Consider the following 15,385-nt stretch of genomic DNA (forward strand, 5'->3'; position numbering starts at 1 on the left):
GCGCGGCGCATGCTGGGAGCTCGGGAGGGGGCGGGCTGGGTCAGAGGTGGCGGCGGCGGGTGAGGGGTTGAGTTCCCAGAAGCCCGCGGGGCGGGCGGTCTGGACGGAGAGCGGCTGAGCCGGTGGGGCCTCCCCGCCCCTCCCCCCCTCCATCCCCGCACGGTCCCGGCCTAGGCCCCCCGCCCCGCCGCCGCCATGCAGGAGCTCATCGCCAGCGTGGACCACCTCACCTTCGACCTGGAGATCGCGGTGGAGCAGCAGCTAGGGGCGCAGCCCCTGCCCTTCCCCGGCATGGACAGTGCGTGAGGGGCCCGGGCGCCTACGCCCCATCGCCACCCCTGGGGGGGGACCCCCTTTCCTGAGGAGGGAGGGGGAACCCAGCTCTCCTTGGGGGGACCTCCTCATCGCCACCGGGGGGATTCCCCCTTCTCTGGGGGAGACCCCCTCACAGCTCCCGGGTGGGAACCCCCCTCCTTTGGAGGCACCTCCCCCTACTAGGCGGGGAGATGTCCCCTCTCTTGGGGAAAACCCACCTTCCTTTCCTCATCCCACCCTTGGGCTAGAGACTCCCCCATATCTTTCTTCCTAGGGGAAAGCTCCCCTCAAGGCAGTGAGGACACACTTCCCCCATCCCTTTAACCCTTCCTCCTCCGTCCCCTTCCCTACCCCCAAGCATTGGCCCCACAGGGTCTCAGTCATGGCCTGGAGTGTCTGATCTGCATGATTAGTGCTTGAAAACAGCCTTTACCTCCTAAATGCTGGATAAGGGACACTAGGGACCAAATTAGGTAGGAAAGCCTCACCACACTCCTGTGGGGTAGGTCAGCGTCAGTATCCCTGCCTCATTGATGGGGAAATTGTTGGACCAGAGAGGTGAAGTGACTTGTTCCTGGTCGCACAACGTGTCTGTGGCTGAGCCTCAAAATCTTGTGTTCTGATGACATGATACCAGTCGTGGGAGGAGGCTCGTGGTTCAACCGTATGTACTGGGTAGTCTGGTGACCCAGTGTTCGACTCTGCTTGCACACTGCAGTTGCTCAAAGCAGGATCAGCATGCATCAGCAAGGGGCAATGTGCCGCTGACCATGTATTACTTTTTTGGTGGATAAATACCCTATGAGATGTCAGTCTCCAGGGCTGGCAACACAGGACCTTTCACGAATGTGAAATTGACTTAAAAGTAACAAAAAATATTCTGAAGAGCCAAATGGTTGAGACCAGCATGAGAAAGTTCATATATTCCATTAACATGCATTTTGCCAACGGGATTTCAAATTGCGGCTCTACTGCTTTTGATGCCCAGAACTAGCTCATCTCTTGGTGGAAGGAAATACTTTTAACGTGTCTCAGAAAACTTCATTGCGAATCTTTTTTCTCTCTCCACAGAGTCAGGTGCTGCTGTCTGTGAATTTTTTTTAAAAGCTGCCTGTGGAAAAGGTAAGTAACATCCCTAATACTATATCCTGACAAAAGCAAAAATAGGAAAAATAGGGGTATGGTTCCTCCATTAACTATAATATATTATCCTAATTTATAATACCCTGGCTATATTGTAGCGGTTGGGGAGAGAGACAGTGAGAGGGAGATCGGGAGAGAGACAGTGAGAGGGAGATCAAGAGGGAGCATGTTCCACACACTAGAACTCCCCAAATCAAAGGTGGGATCCTTATAAGGTGGGTGGTGGGTGAACTGAGATACCCAAGAGAGTGAAGCTTGAATTGATTACATGCAAACCCTTTTGCGGGTTTCGGGCAATGGTAGTGGCTTCCATGCAGAGGATCTGGCTGTTGAACTCATAGCCATCTATGTGGATAAACAGGACCTCGCTTTCTAGGGCTGTCAGTTCAGGACCTTTCACCAGCACTAAAAGGTAAATTCATATGAAAATGTAAAGACTTCTGAAACTCCTCCTCCTCCAGGATTCAAGCAAAGGATCACTACTGCCCTGTGCGTCAGTAGAAAGCTTCTTGCACTAAAAGTTCTAACTGTTCATTCTTTCTTCTCTCCTCTCACAGGAGGCATGTGTCCTTTCCGACACATCAGTGGAGAAAAGACAGTTGTTTGCAAACACTGGCTCCGAGGGCTGTGCAAGAAGGGAGACCAGTGCGAGTTCCTGCATGAGTATGACATGACCAAGATGCCTGAGTGTTATTTCTACTCCAAATTTGGTAAGAGGCGTTATGGCTCTCCATTGATTTCTCTTGCTAATGTGGGAATATGACTGGCAAAGAGGACCCTGGTATACCTGTCACCCCTGTGTCATCTACCCTCTCAACCCTTCTATATCTGCTACTGATGCTTGTTAGATTGTAATTTATGAGCTCTGACCATATTTGTTTAGTCCTATGTTGTATTTTATCCCCTTAACTCCTCACACATTTAAAACGTTTTGTCTTTCAGAGCTTGTCCCTAACTTGAACTGTTTGCCCCATGACTTTAATGGGTTTGGTACATATTATGCTGATTTGGATCAGAGCTGATGTGGATGGATAGGTGGTCTCTACATGAATTAATTTTTCAGCAGATGATGAGTGATAGGGCTCAAAGGTCCAAATATTTAATGCATCAGCCTTCCAGCTCTGGAGGTCTGGGCTAAATTAAATTAACATATCGAGGCAGCTTGTTGTCTGGAAATTATAGTTCTGTAGGTTTCCTTGGATCAAGGTTAGCATGTAATTTGTAGTTTCACCACACTTTTGCTGCATTAAATGTTTGATTTTGCTGTAATGGCTTCCTTTTCTAGTGTACTTTATTTTTAAGTGCGCATCTGAGTTACCCAATCTGGCAAAACCTTATTCACCTGTGGTGAGTATTTGTTCTTGGTAGAGGGCAGCAAATAGATTTTGTGCCTGGATTTAGAAATATTCATGACAGCTTTGCTGGAACTAGATGGAACTAGGTATTGTTTTGGGAGGGGATTCTACCTCATGCATGCTCTGTTTCCTAAGGAATGTTTTTGGCTTTGGTACAGGGGAGTGCAGTAACAAAGAATGTCCGTTCTTGCACATTGACCCGGAATCTAAGATCAAAGACTGCCCCTGGTACGACAGAGGCTTCTGTAAACATGGTATGTATGGTCAGAGCTGCTGCTTTTGTCGCTATAAAAATGAGGCTAGGCTGTTACTATTGTACGATTATCACTTAATGTAATCCACCTCCCATATGTGCTACTGGTGGGTGCTGGGATATGTGTGTAATATATATGATGTATGAAGTTTTATGTTGTAGGTCCTCTCTGCAGACACAGACACACTCGAAGAGTCATTTGTGTGAATTACCTGGTGGGATTCTGTCCGGAGGGGCCCGCTTGTAAATTCATGCAGTGAGTATGTTCCATGGCTTGTTCTATCATCTTTAGTTTCCTCTCTGATCAGTTACACATCAGGTCTATCTTACCTATATTGCACCCATTAGTGTAGAACATTTGCAGCATTGATGCAATAACTGTACAATGGAAGTTTTGTTCATATTTGAATTTGCCTCTTAAAAGTTAAATCAATTTGTAGTCAGGATGACCAAAAGGGATTGGGCAAATCACACCAATGTTTCCCAAGAAGAGACTGAAAATGTCAGTCAGTGCATCCATGGTCAATACAACTTGTACAAAGCAGTTTAATTAATGACAGTTGATCTAGTCCACTTAAGTCTAGACACATTATTCCAACTGTTACACCTTCAGCTACACAGCTGTTTTGTTTCATAGTAGTTTTTTTTTTAATACTTGGGTATGAATCAATTTATTCAGTGGCCAAAATTGGGATGGACTTTTACTATATTGCATTGTATTTTCCAATTATCAGATTAAGGAGGCCCATGGCTATTTAGATATTTACACACAAAACTCTGGGACATAGATTAAAAGTTGTTAGGACAGTGGCAGAGTCGATGAGTATATATCCCAGAATGTTTCATCGCTGCATACAGAAATACTCTTTATTCTCTCAGTACCTCCCCTACCACTTGAGTTTATAAAGGCTAAGGAGCAGCGTGTAGCAGAGAAAGTCCACTTGTTGTGAAGCACAGTTACTAAATGTTTGTTTTGCTCCCTGGACAGTTATTGGTCTCTTAAGGAGCTAGTTCAGCTAGTGCTGTGCTTGTGGTATATGCCCATTTCTGGTTTGAATATCAATTCTTTATGTCTCTTTCTCTTTGTCTGTGTTTATAAACCAGTCCTCGATTTGAACTGCCTATGGGAACCACAGAGCAACCACCACTGCCTCAGCCGACACAACCACAGCAAAAGGTACTCAACTTCCCTGCCTCTCCTACAGACAACACATGTGAAGCACAGCTCCATTATATTACAAACAAACTTGTTTGTTTTTATAGTGGGTGTGTGGTAGAGTGGTTAGAACAGGCACAAGCAATCAGGACTCTTATGCTCATTGTGTAGTCTTGGACAAACATCTGTAAAATGGGGATAATCCTTTCCTATTGCACAGGCATAATGAAACTTGACCAAAAGTTTATAAAGAACTTTGCATTTTTACGGTGGATTTCCTCCAAGAATCTCAAAGTATTATCCTTTTCCCCTCTCCTCTAACTCCTAGCATCTGATGACAATTGCTGCCGTCTTCATTCTGGGGTTGTTTTTTTCCTCCTAACTGAACCCCTGATTTCCCTCTTCCACAGTCACCATTCTGCTGCTGCCACCTTCCTTCAGCTGAGAGGGCAAATGAATGGCCAGTAGTGGCAGTTCTGTTCCGTGGACTGTCTGGAAGGTGGGCACTGTGTAAGCATTAAGCAGTGCACCTGAACTCTGCTACACTGAAAGCACAAGTTCTAAGATCATGCGTATATTGCAGTGTAAGCCCTAGGTCACGGAGCACTACCATCTTACATAGTATATCATATACATCTGTGTTTTCTTTATTCCAAGCAACTGTTTTCCAGATTAAAAAAATAAACCTGCCTGACACCTGTCACGGAGTTATGATGGACATATCTGGCAGCCTAGCCCAGCTCTGTAGATCTGTTTTGTGAGGGAAGGCGTGGTTGCAAGGTCAGGCCTTGTACACCCTAGTGTTTCTGAACTTTCATCTCTGGTGCTTGGGCTGGCAGATAAATTTTCCTCTGAATTTATTTAGAAAGTTATCATTCAACGTGTGGGGTGTTCTCTTCCCTCCCAGCAAAATAACAATCCGCCATTACAAAGGTCATCATCCTTGATCCAGTTAACGAGTCAGAACTCTTCTCCCAACCAGCAGAGGACCCCACAAGTCATTGGAGTTATGCAGTCTCAAAGCAACAACGTGGGGAACAGAGGTCCCCGGCCGCTGGAGCAGGTCACCTGTTACAAGGTAACTCTAAGAGGTTATTTGCATTCGAAAAATGCAATGTAAAAATCACCTAAACTGACTAGTGCATCCTTTGTGCTGCTAGTCACTTGCCACGTCCCTTTTCAACTTTGGTGCAGATTGCACTAAAGCAGTGTTTCTCAATTATATTTCACCACGGCACCCTTGCGCGGCCATGCGATACCCTCCGCCGACAAGTCCAGGAAATCTTCCCCTTTTCGGCGGCACGGTGTAGGCTGGTTTCGGTGGCGCCATCTGCTGTTCGGTGACGTGCTCACGGCTTTTTGGCAGCGCCATCAGCTGTTTGGCGGCGCGCTGCCAGCTGTTTGGCGGCATGTGATTTGTGTTGATTTCGGTGGCGCGGTTCCGCTTTTTTGCGGAACCCTTCAACTCAGCCCAGGGTTCCGCGGAACACTATTTGAGAAACACTGCACTAAAGGAAACAGGTGATTGAGCTGCTGGGGCAGCAGGGCCTGTGGAGAAGTACTGATGTTGTAAAGAAAAGTATTGAAATGTGTGCACTTGTTATTAGACATGAATTTTGGGTAATGGGTGCAGCTGGTGCTCAGGGAGTTAGTATTGAGCCATGGAGCCTCTGAGTTACCTAGTCTGTGGGTTGGTAATGACCATCAGATAGCTCCTCAGTGGCCTGTATGAAATGATTAGTAGGTGGACCAAGTCCATCGAATCACAGGAAACCCCACTGGTGGCAGTTAAAAAGACATTGTCAACCTGAAATCGAGTCAGTTTAAAAAAACTGTGTTAAAAGTAGTTTCAGATGCTGCCCCTGAATTTTCCTCCTTGTACTTTGATTTTTAAAAAGGCTTCTCCCCTATTGCTTTGTGAAAAACCCACCCAAGCAACAGGGGAAAATGACTATACGCAATGTGGTCAAATCTAGAAAGGGAGGAAAGTTCTGCTGCAGCACATGTACTTCCCGCCAAACTGAGGAACGAGACATCAGACTCAATTTTCTCAGTGGTGCAGGCAGCTCCTCAATTAAATTGAAACCACAGTTTCCATTAACATTTTGCAGAAAAATCCCCAAATGCTACTGTAGGTAGCAAAGGATCTTCCTAGCCACTCTTCAGTGGATCAGGCCAAGATGAGCGCTAGCATTAATAATGAACCTAAAAATCTCTTTATTCAAAACCAAATCACTTGATAATCCAAACATACAACTAAGGCCATGTCTGCACTACCACTTATGTCAGCAAAACTTATGTCGCTCAGGGTGTGACATAAACATCCCCCTGAGCAACATAAATTTCACCACCATAAGTGGTAGCGTGCACAGCACTATGTTGGCAGGAGAAGCTCTCCTGCCGAAATAACTACCGCCGCTCATGGAGGTGGTTTTATTATGTCGACGGGAGAGCTCTCTCCCATCAGCATAGAGCGGCCACACCAGCGATCTGACAGCGGCACAGTTGCATCAGCACAGTTGTGCCGCTGTCAGCTCAGTAGTGTAGACGTGGCCTAAGACTCTTTGTCATGGGACTGAGTCCATCATTATCTTCTATCAATTGACATTTATTGTGGCTATATGGTTATAACAGTAAACATCTGAATCAGTTTCACTGAGCACCGCTAAGGTTCCAGTTTAACATATGGCTTGGATTTCAGTGAAGGCAAAGGGCCTAAACCTACCCACTAAAGTTATCCTTGTGAGTTTTGCCATTAACTTCCTTAGTGACAGAAACTCTTACAATTGGACTGGTTCTGTCATTGTTTGTGGGGAGCAGAGAAGAAGTCACAGAGCTTCCAATGCTCTCTTATGATTAATCTATGCAACGCAGTTGCCTTTGTCAAAAGGAAAGCAGCACAAATGAGGCTGTTGCAGGGCTGAACCACCAGGCACTAAGATCATTTGTTTAACTGGTTCTAACATTTCAATCAAATGTTTATTGGAAAATAAAGGATATTTTGATTTAAATTAGTTACCCTCTGATTCTTGTCATGCATTTGTTTGGTTTTATCATCAATGCATGACTTTCCATTTTTCTGCAGCTGGGGCATTGAAAAGTCACTACCCCACCCAAGGCTAAGCCACCACTCTGCAGTCACCAGTAAATGTGTGCTGTCGGGCTGAGATTTAAGGAAGTAATTCAAATACATTGCGTATCTGGAGAAAGTAGGAGACTCAGACTACAACATGTCACAGCTTCCCATTTTAGAAGGCTGTTTTGGAGAATAGAAAGCATCTCTTGTTCAGGTGGTTTTACCCTTGTAGTGCAGGGTGGCTGACAAGGAGATTCTCACCTCTGAACTTCTATGATCATAATACACATTATTCAAAGCAGAGTCCTTGAGGATTCAGGTGCTGAAATATATATAGCAGGTAAAAAGCCCCGTTCTCTACAGCTGAGCAATGCAGTTAAATCTCCGCAGGCCTTGTGTCAGTAGTGCCAAAACCCCCAATCTTTGAATGAAACCTGGGTGTTCAGGTTATAGTGGCAGGTCAGCTCCGATCCTAATGTCAAGTGGCCCAAAAAGAATCTGTGGAATCTCATTTATGGTACAGTACAGGATGCACTACCTTGCTGAATATTATCTCTTGTGGACAAATGGCAGAGCTTCCAAACTAGAACTACCTGCCATTGATTTGTTAAAGTCAGTTTTGGGAAAAGACACAATAACTTTTCTCACTTTTTTCCCTCCTAGTGTGGTGAAAAAGGACATTACGCCAACAGATGCACCAAAGGACATCTGGCCTTTCTCAGTGGACAGTGAGACAGCAAAGAGGGAGGAGAGTGCACAGAGGTTCTTTACACTGGGGAAAGGTTTCCACCTAGCACTAGTTCTTGAACTATTGATCAGGTTTTTTTTTTTAAATGCCATTAGTGAAAGAACTGTGGCCAGAGGCTGGCTGCTGATAAACATTTTTGTAACTGTCCAATTTTTTATGTTTTAACCTTTTAAAAATAGATCTTGGCCTCTGCCTTCTTTCACTGAGCCTAGCTGGGAGGTAGATCTAAAGGCAAATAGATGTGCAAGCCCCCACCAAGGCAACATTCAGCATAACACACATCTTGCTCCAGTGTGTTTCTGCAAAGGATGGCCTTTGGGAAGTCTCCCACCTTTCAGCAATCCTTGTTCAAGGATGAAGACGGACTGGAAGAACTAGTACTTGAAACCCCTCCCGCTTCAGTCAGGGAGCTTGTCATTTGGCTCTTGAAAGGAAATCTCATGGTTCCCTTATCCAATCTGAGGTTTCTTAACCTACCGTGTTGGCTCACATAACATGTCATGTGTACTAAGATGTGAAGTACTTGTCCAGCTGCAATAAAAGTTTGTATGCTTTGGCTGGTAGCATTTCCCCTTTGCTGTTCCACAGGGTGAGAAGTTGGTCCTTGTAGGTGAAAACCAGTTGTAGGGGAAAGAACTTAATTTATTGTTTTAGCTGAAGTCACAAAAGCATTGGCTGCAGAAGAGGGAGGTCTGTTTTGACCTCAGCAACCAGTGGCTTTAAAGGTGTAAGATTGGACAGATACCAGCAGGTGAAATTAGTTGGCTCTGAAGTGTAGCTTGGCATTCCTACATGTGGTCAAATTGCCCAAGTATTTTCACAGGCTATCAAAACAAACAAGTGCAACTATTTTCTTGATGTTGCTTTTAAATTGAGTGAGTATCCTTTTACAAGCATGTTCTTGCAAGCCAAAACACCTTCATTTTGTAAGAAGACTTTATTTCAAAGGGCAAATGACCAACTGAAATAAAGCCCAAATATTACATGTGGAATATGTGAGCCTTTTCTATTCTAAAGCATCTATCTACATGTGCCTATCGGTCTTTATGCATGTTTTTCCTATTTTAATTGAAATTACTGATAAAAAGTTGGCTGTGAAATTTAGGTTGATTTTTCCAGAAAAGGGTAATGTATGCCTAGGAAGAGAGAGAGCCTTATGTTGGTTTAAATGCCTACACAGGACTAATTTTAAAAAACCATAGAGTCATTTTGTAGAGGAAGAGTCTGTAGTTAGTGAAACTCTTTAGTACAGTGGGACATTCAGGCTTAAAGGTTAAAATTAAATCCACAAGTGCAAATTGGCTGGTTGTAGTTGCTACTCATTCTTCTTGTTTCAAAACACATCAAAAACTTCTCGCTGAAGTCTCTGAACAGCTGCCAAACCTGCATTTGTATTTTCAACACAGGACTGTTAGAAGCTGTGCATCTGCAAGCACGTACTAATCTACACTTAAAGTGAACCAAAGCATACCTGCTAGAGTGTATTGTCTGCTTGTGTAAGTAACGTTTTTCAAGCCCGAGAGTCACTACATCTTTCTAATTCTGTTGAACACAGAAGTTCCCTCCAGCAAGACCCTTTATTCTAACCATGTTCATAATAGGCAGGGGATCTCTCTTCCCCATTAACAGCTGTTACCTAACACACTTATTACCAGGTGCTTTAAACACACAACCTCTTGTAATTTGTGCATAAAGCACAGCCCCTACATCATTACTTATTGATGTGTGTTTTATTACTGCTGTTGGTCCTGAGCATATCAAAGATGTCCTTCGTGGAAGTCAGCTGGCGAACAAGGCTTTGCTGTTGTAGAAGTTTCATTTAATCCCTCCCCACTTTATTTAAAAAAAAAAAAAAAAAAAACCAAAAACAAAAAAAAAAAACCTTCAGCATAGTTGTTTGCCCTCCTTTGCTCCTGGTGTTTAGAGTAATTGTCAGATTCCCTTTCAAACATCTGCTACTAATTCGCCTTTACAGCTACTTTGACAAGGGTGTAGATCTACACACAAATCTGTGGAAGCTTTTTAGTACAAATGGCAGGAGCTGCCTGGCAACACACTCTGAAGACAGCCACTGTCGGAGATCTCACTTAGTAAAACAGTAGAGAACAAAAAGGATGGAAATGGTCCTCTAGCAGAGAAACTTTTTTTTGTATGAGGCAACTATCATGAGTTTTAGGCATTTATGGCTTCAATAAAGTGTCTGTTGATATCGTAATTGAATTCTCCTTCACACCACTCAAAACAGTAAAGTTCCTGTTAAAGCAAGTTCTGACCAGTAATATTTGCACCAATTTGGTTGAAGTGAAGGAATCATTAAAGATGAATTAATCTTTAAGAATGGATTATCCATAGTCTAATGTGCAGTGCAAATGACTACACGATGCTACCCTATAGAAAAAAAAAAAGTGAGACAAGACCCACACACACGTTTCAGCACCAGAGAGTGCAAGCCACACAATATTGGCTACATAAACCAACCTTAAATGTACATACTTTATTATTGGTCATAGAATCTGTCTGGAACTATAACAGTACAGAATTCAGTGTGAATGGCTCATATGCCTTCATCGGGGAAAGTTGTTCCAGCAGCTGAGTCCAGGTCCAGGGCTGCAACTTGCATTGCTGCAGTGTGTTAATGTTTCAATGATACTTCCTCCAACGTTCATGTTCTGCATCATTTAAATTAAAACAAGTCAGTTTGCTGAAGTCATGAAGACCATTTTTCATACTTAGGTATTTACAGTACAGTCTAATTACTACACAGCAGGCAATTCTTGAGTACTGTTGGACAATAAGAGCAGCAGGGTAATCTTTGTTCACCAGTCGTAAAAGTACTAGTCTTTGGTAATACTTAGCAATTAAACAACAAATTATAAAACAGCTAATTCATTGTCACAGGTTAAAATTATTAAATGAAGGTCACAAAATAAGCAGAGGCAGGATTAGAATTTAGCTCCCATACTCAATGTTAGTATGTGTGTTGTCTGTGTTTCTCAGATATATAAATAAGAAAGTCAAGCAATCTCTCACTTTGCTGCTTCTTCCAGGAACAGTTTTTGAAACTTTTTTTTTTACCCAAATAGTTCCACAGACTACACTATTGTGCCCAACCATACAAAGTAAGGTTTACTTACTCAAATGCTCATAGTTCCAAATGTAGCTGATGACAACATAACCAAAAAGCACCATAGACACACCACCGATGCCCCCTTTCTTCACATTGATGTACTTATTAAAGTATCTGTCATAACCTAAATAGGGGAGAGAGTTTTCTTCTTAAGTTCAGGGTCAATTATACTCTGTATATAGTTATACCCAACAGTCATTTCGTACAGTTACTGTACCGCCTTCAAACAGAAATTCAAATGAGAAAAAGCTGCAAGAAATCTCTGGAGAATCACAGATGCTATTTCCTGAACATACTAATGAAACAAGTCTACCAGAAGACAACTCATGTTAAGAAAAATAAAATCAGTATTAGCCTTAGACTCATGTATGGTAAGGAATAAGAGTACCTTGTTTCAAACCAGACACTACCGTGACTTTCATGAGATAAAACGTTTCTCTTCAGTTATCCAATTTTAAAAAAAAAATCTAAACTCTGTCCATCCAACTACTATTAGTCAAGAATATTTTAGCTCATTGGAAGTTTCCTATGTTTTAAGATAACTGTATGGCACCTATTTAGACAGAGAAATTACAGTAGAAGTACAGTATTTAGAAATTGCTTAGTGCAGGGGTCAGCAACCTTAACAAAGGGGCATGCCCAATCTTCCCCCCAATCCCTCTCCCAGTGCCGGTGGCAGTGTCCGCGGCGGGGGCGGTCGGCAGCACTCATTCTGGCGGCAGCATCCGCAGCAAGCATGGAGCAGCGTGGCTCTGGCCAGGGTGCCGCAGGTTGCCAACCCCTGGCTTAGTCCTTAGTTTTTTGCAAAACTGTTACTGAATTCTGTGTTAATCTTTGTATTATGTTATAATTTCTACCAAAAGCTTGTTTCCTTTCCAAACTATCACCTACAATTATCCATTTTTCTTACCTCTTGTGATATGAAAAAAATACTGATTGTTTATTTTAAGCAAATAAAAAATTCAGTTCCCACACACTAATTTTAAGGAAGAAGTGGGCAATTTTACTGACTTGAAATTTCTAAAAGATCTATTTCTCTGTATGTAAACTGAAAGCATATTAAACCTCTGAACAGGCTGACAAAGCAATCCTAATGAATTCACACAGATTCACAAAACAGAACAATATACCAAAAAAGGCAACATTTTCTGTGCCTGTTTTAGGAACATAAGACTTGCCATATTGAATCAGCTCAGTGGGCTATCTAGTTTAGTGTTCTGTCTCCATCAGTGGCCAGTACCAACTGCTACAGAAGCAGCACCAGGCAGTTATGGGATAACCTGTCCCCAGGGAAAATTTCTGCCTAGCCCCCACAATAGTTAGAAGTTGGCTTATGCTCCCAAGTTTCTTCCTCACAGGAAGGATGCTGACAGTATATTTAAGTACATGCATGGTGCTGGTCAGCCTCAGTAGAGGTGACACACCGACTTCCTTGCGGAGGGACAGCACTCCCCACTCAGGATAGGCCTATGCTTGCGGTGGCCTGCAGGGTAAACACTGCACGCCCAGCTAGCGAAGGTATAAACAGCAATGTGGACTGAGGCACAGCTTTGTGTAAGGTGAGCAGTGCAGTCACAGGTCACATACACCCTAGGGTTTATGCCCTACATGGCTCTCTACAAGCCCCTCCCACAGCTACAGTTACTTTTAGCTGCAGTGAAAGACTCCAGCAGCAGGAAAAGGCAGGACTAGCTGCCAGACAGAGCCTTTCCTTTCCTCACTGCCTCCCTTCTCCCCTAGTGCCAGAACTTTTCACTGCCATGCGTATCTACCCATAGCAGAGTGTGTGGATGCAGCCTGCTTTTCACTGTGATGGGTAGACAAGGTCTCAGACTGAGGGGAGTGGTTTAGATACTATCACCTAGTCCTCCCCCAGCGAAACCAGATTAATCATTTCGGCCCAGATCCTGCAACTGGCTCCGTGCAGGATCAGAAGGGCAGGGCAGGGCAGCGCCACATCTGTCTCTGCTCTCACTAGCACCTGGCATCACCCCCTTGCTAAGGTGACACGTGCTGGGTCACCGGGCAGACTCACCTCTTCGCACACCCCCGAGCAGCCCCGAGGGGGTGAAATCCCGCATTGCGATCCAGCTGGGCATCTGGCCCAGCTTCACGTCCAGGAGCTTGGTGTCTTTGAGGGGAACTGAGAGACAGAGAAAGCCCAGTCACTGCAGGGCACGGGCAGCCCCCGGCCCCTTCGGGGAGGGACACGGAAAGGATCACTTCGGAGAGGAGGAGATCGGGGGGAAAGGGGAAAGGCCCCCTTCAGGGGCTGATGGGCATTGAAGGCGGGGGTGGGGGGCAGGGTAGATAACAGTGGGGGAGGGGATCCTGGGGGTGCGGGTAAGCAAGACACACGCCCCTCGGGGCGATGGGCACTGAAGGCAGGGGGCGGGGCAGGGTTGGGCACTGGGGGGGCAGGACCCCGCCTGCATGGGGCATGGAGGGGCCCTTTGTGTGGGGAGAGGTCACGCCGTGCGGGCCGGGCCGGGCCGGGCCCCCTCCACGGGCCTAGGGCCCGGGCGCCCCACAGCCCGCAGGGCGCCGGTCAGGGGTTGGGCGGGCCCCAGCCGCCGCCGCCGCCATCTCCGGTCACCTTGGAGCCAGCGGGCACTCACCGGGCCGATCCGCCATCTTGACGCTGCGCGCGGGCTCGGCTCGGTTCAGCGGCACCACCAGGGGAGCGCAGAAGACGCCTAGCGGATGCCACGTGACGTGACCAACGTCAGCGGAAACGCAACCAAGACACCCGCCCAATTGGGCACGACCAGAACAAAGATGGCCGATGTTGCGTTTCCGGCTCCGGGTGGAGCCGCCGCTCTAGCCCCAAGGCCCTCCACAGCGCCAGTTCTCCTTATAATAAGCGGACTCGGCGGCACTCCCTTCCTCGTGTGAACCGGCCCCTAGGTGTGCCGATGTCACTTCCAGGGGCCCTGCTCTCTCAGGGGCGAGCGTGGCGCTGAGACTCATGGGAGGAAGGGCTCAGGGAGGCCGGAAGTGTTGTGGCCGGCGTGGGCGGGACGCCATGATAGGGAGGCGGGGCAGGCCTGCTGGGGGCGGGGCTTCCTGGCGAAGAGAGGCCGTTCCTCGTGTGAACAGGCCCCTCCCCCAGCCCCCATGTGTCACGTGCAAGGAGACGCTTTCGTGTGAACACACAGGCCCCCTCCCCCAACAGGCCTGCCCGTGTCACCGACAGGGACCTGCCAACAGGTGCCCACTTGTGTGTCCAGGGGCGTCAGTTGTGTGATGACTGGCACCCAGCAATGTATATACCCCCCTGAGTAGCTGCTCCCTCGCTTTGGGGCAAATCGCAATTCCCTCCTGAAGCCGCCAGCCGTGCCACGCACTGGCAGCTGCGGTACAGGCGACGGGTTTTTTGTTACGGATGTAACGGGCCCGGGCACTGTTTGGACTTTTAACCCCTGTGTTGTCTGTGTGAGAAGGGCACCAGAGGGCATCCCATAGACTGTTCAGGTTGGAAGGGACTGCGGGAAGTCCTCTAGTCCAACCCCTTGCTTCAAGCAGGACCATCTTGAGACACAAGGATCCTTGTATCAAACCGATCACTTTGCATGAAAATATCATCACCGAGGGATGCAAGATAAGGAAATCACGTGACATCACAGGATAACATCTTTGACCCCTGACAAAGCGGTATCACACTGCATTTGAATGTCGGCTTGGTCCATCTGTACATCGTCTTGCAGTGAGGCAGAATGAGGACTTCAGAGCAGACTTGATGAAATGCAATGATTTTTGTATGTAAATACGATCAAGTCACATACAATATCACCTTGCATCTCAGGGTGAAGACAGAAACAGAGAAATTGCCAGGCCGGATCAGGTTCATCTAGTCCTGTCTCCAATAGCAGCCAACACCAGAAGCGTCAGTGGAAGATGTAAGAATCCTGCAGTAGGCATATGTGGGGAAATCTGCCCCACAACATTGTCTCATCGTACTGGAACCTAATAGAGAATAGCCGAAATGACCTGAGATTTAAAATCCTTTCCAAAATTTGTTATCAATTATGATACAGTAGAACCTCAATTTTATGAACACCAATTTTATGAACGACCAGGATGAACAAAAACAGTAATCACATAATGAAAGTGATGCTGATGAAGAACAAGTCAACATCCCTTAACATTCCAGCGCGGTCAGTGCATTGGAAATCACTCTGCAGTGTTTTGAAGGACAAAAAACAAAACAAA

General features: G+C 45.8%; 2 protein-coding genes across 4 annotated transcripts; one reads left to right on the plus strand and one right to left on the minus strand.

Annotated features, from left to right (window-relative positions):
• The first annotated feature begins 129 nt into the window (after nucleotides 1–129).
• Nucleotides 130–8,192, plus strand: CPSF4 (cleavage and polyadenylation specific factor 4). 3 transcript variants are annotated; one of them, XM_067534272.1, is made up of 9 exons: nucleotides 130–298; nucleotides 1,387–1,437; nucleotides 2,016–2,168; nucleotides 2,972–3,067; nucleotides 3,229–3,322; nucleotides 4,171–4,243; nucleotides 4,633–4,732; nucleotides 5,205–5,300; nucleotides 7,962–8,192. In XM_067534272.1, exons 1-9 carry the CDS (start codon nucleotides 196–198, stop codon nucleotides 7,967–7,969), a joined length of 774 nt encoding a protein of 257 aa, XP_067390373.1. In that variant the 5' UTR covers nucleotides 130–195; the 3' UTR covers nucleotides 7,970–8,192. The 3 variants fall into 3 exon arrangements, with proteins under 3 accessions (XP_067390373.1, XP_067390374.1, XP_067390372.1); XM_067534273.1 differs by lacking the exon at nucleotides 4,633–4,732 and having other exon boundaries at nucleotides 137–298; XM_067534271.1 differs by lacking the exon at nucleotides 4,633–4,732 and having other exon boundaries at nucleotides 149–298; nucleotides 5,130–5,300.
• A 2,333-nt stretch (nucleotides 8,193–10,525) lies between these two features.
• ATP5MF (ATP synthase membrane subunit f) lies at nucleotides 10,526–13,947 on the minus strand. The gene is made up of 4 exons (XM_067534276.1): nucleotides 13,792–13,947; nucleotides 13,209–13,316; nucleotides 11,181–11,297; nucleotides 10,526–10,715 (listed from the first exon to the last, which is right to left on the minus strand). Exons 1-4 carry the CDS (start codon nucleotides 13,805–13,807, stop codon nucleotides 10,687–10,689), a joined length of 270 nt encoding a protein of 89 aa, XP_067390377.1. The 5' UTR covers nucleotides 13,808–13,947; the 3' UTR covers nucleotides 10,526–10,686.
• Between the last annotated feature and the right edge of the window lie 1,438 nt (nucleotides 13,948–15,385).

Source organism: Emydura macquarii, unplaced genomic scaffold (genome assembly GCF_026122565.2).
Source record: "Emydura macquarii macquarii isolate MOO-44397 ecotype Brisbane River unplaced genomic scaffold, CSIRO-AGI_Emac_v2 contig_3390, whole genome shotgun sequence".
NCBI classification, from domain to species: Eukaryota; Metazoa; Chordata; order Testudines; family Chelidae; genus Emydura; species Emydura macquarii.

Excerpts from the sequence above, each read along its gene's own strand:
- CPSF4 (XM_067534271.1), top strand. The coding sequence starts at position 196 with ATGCAGGAGCTCATCGCCAGCGTGGACCACCTCACCTTCGACCTGGAG. Across the intron at positions 2,169-2,971 it reads TTATTTCTACTCCAAATTTG|GGGAGTGCAGTAACAAAGAA; the intron begins GTAAGAGGCGTT and ends GCTTTGGTACAG. Across the intron at positions 3,323-4,170 it reads CCCGCTTGTAAATTCATGCA|TCCTCGATTTGAACTGCCTA; the intron begins GTGAGTATGTTC and ends TTTATAAACCAG.
- ATP5MF (XM_067534276.1), bottom strand. Across the intron at positions 11,298-13,208 it reads GCTCGGGGGTGTGCGAAGAG|GTTATGACAGATACTTTAAT; the intron begins GTGAGTCTGCCC and ends TCCCCTATTTAG. Across the intron at positions 10,716-11,180 it reads TTGGAACTATGAGCATTTGA|AACATGAACGTTGGAGGAAG; the intron begins GTAAGTAAACCT and ends TAAATGATGCAG.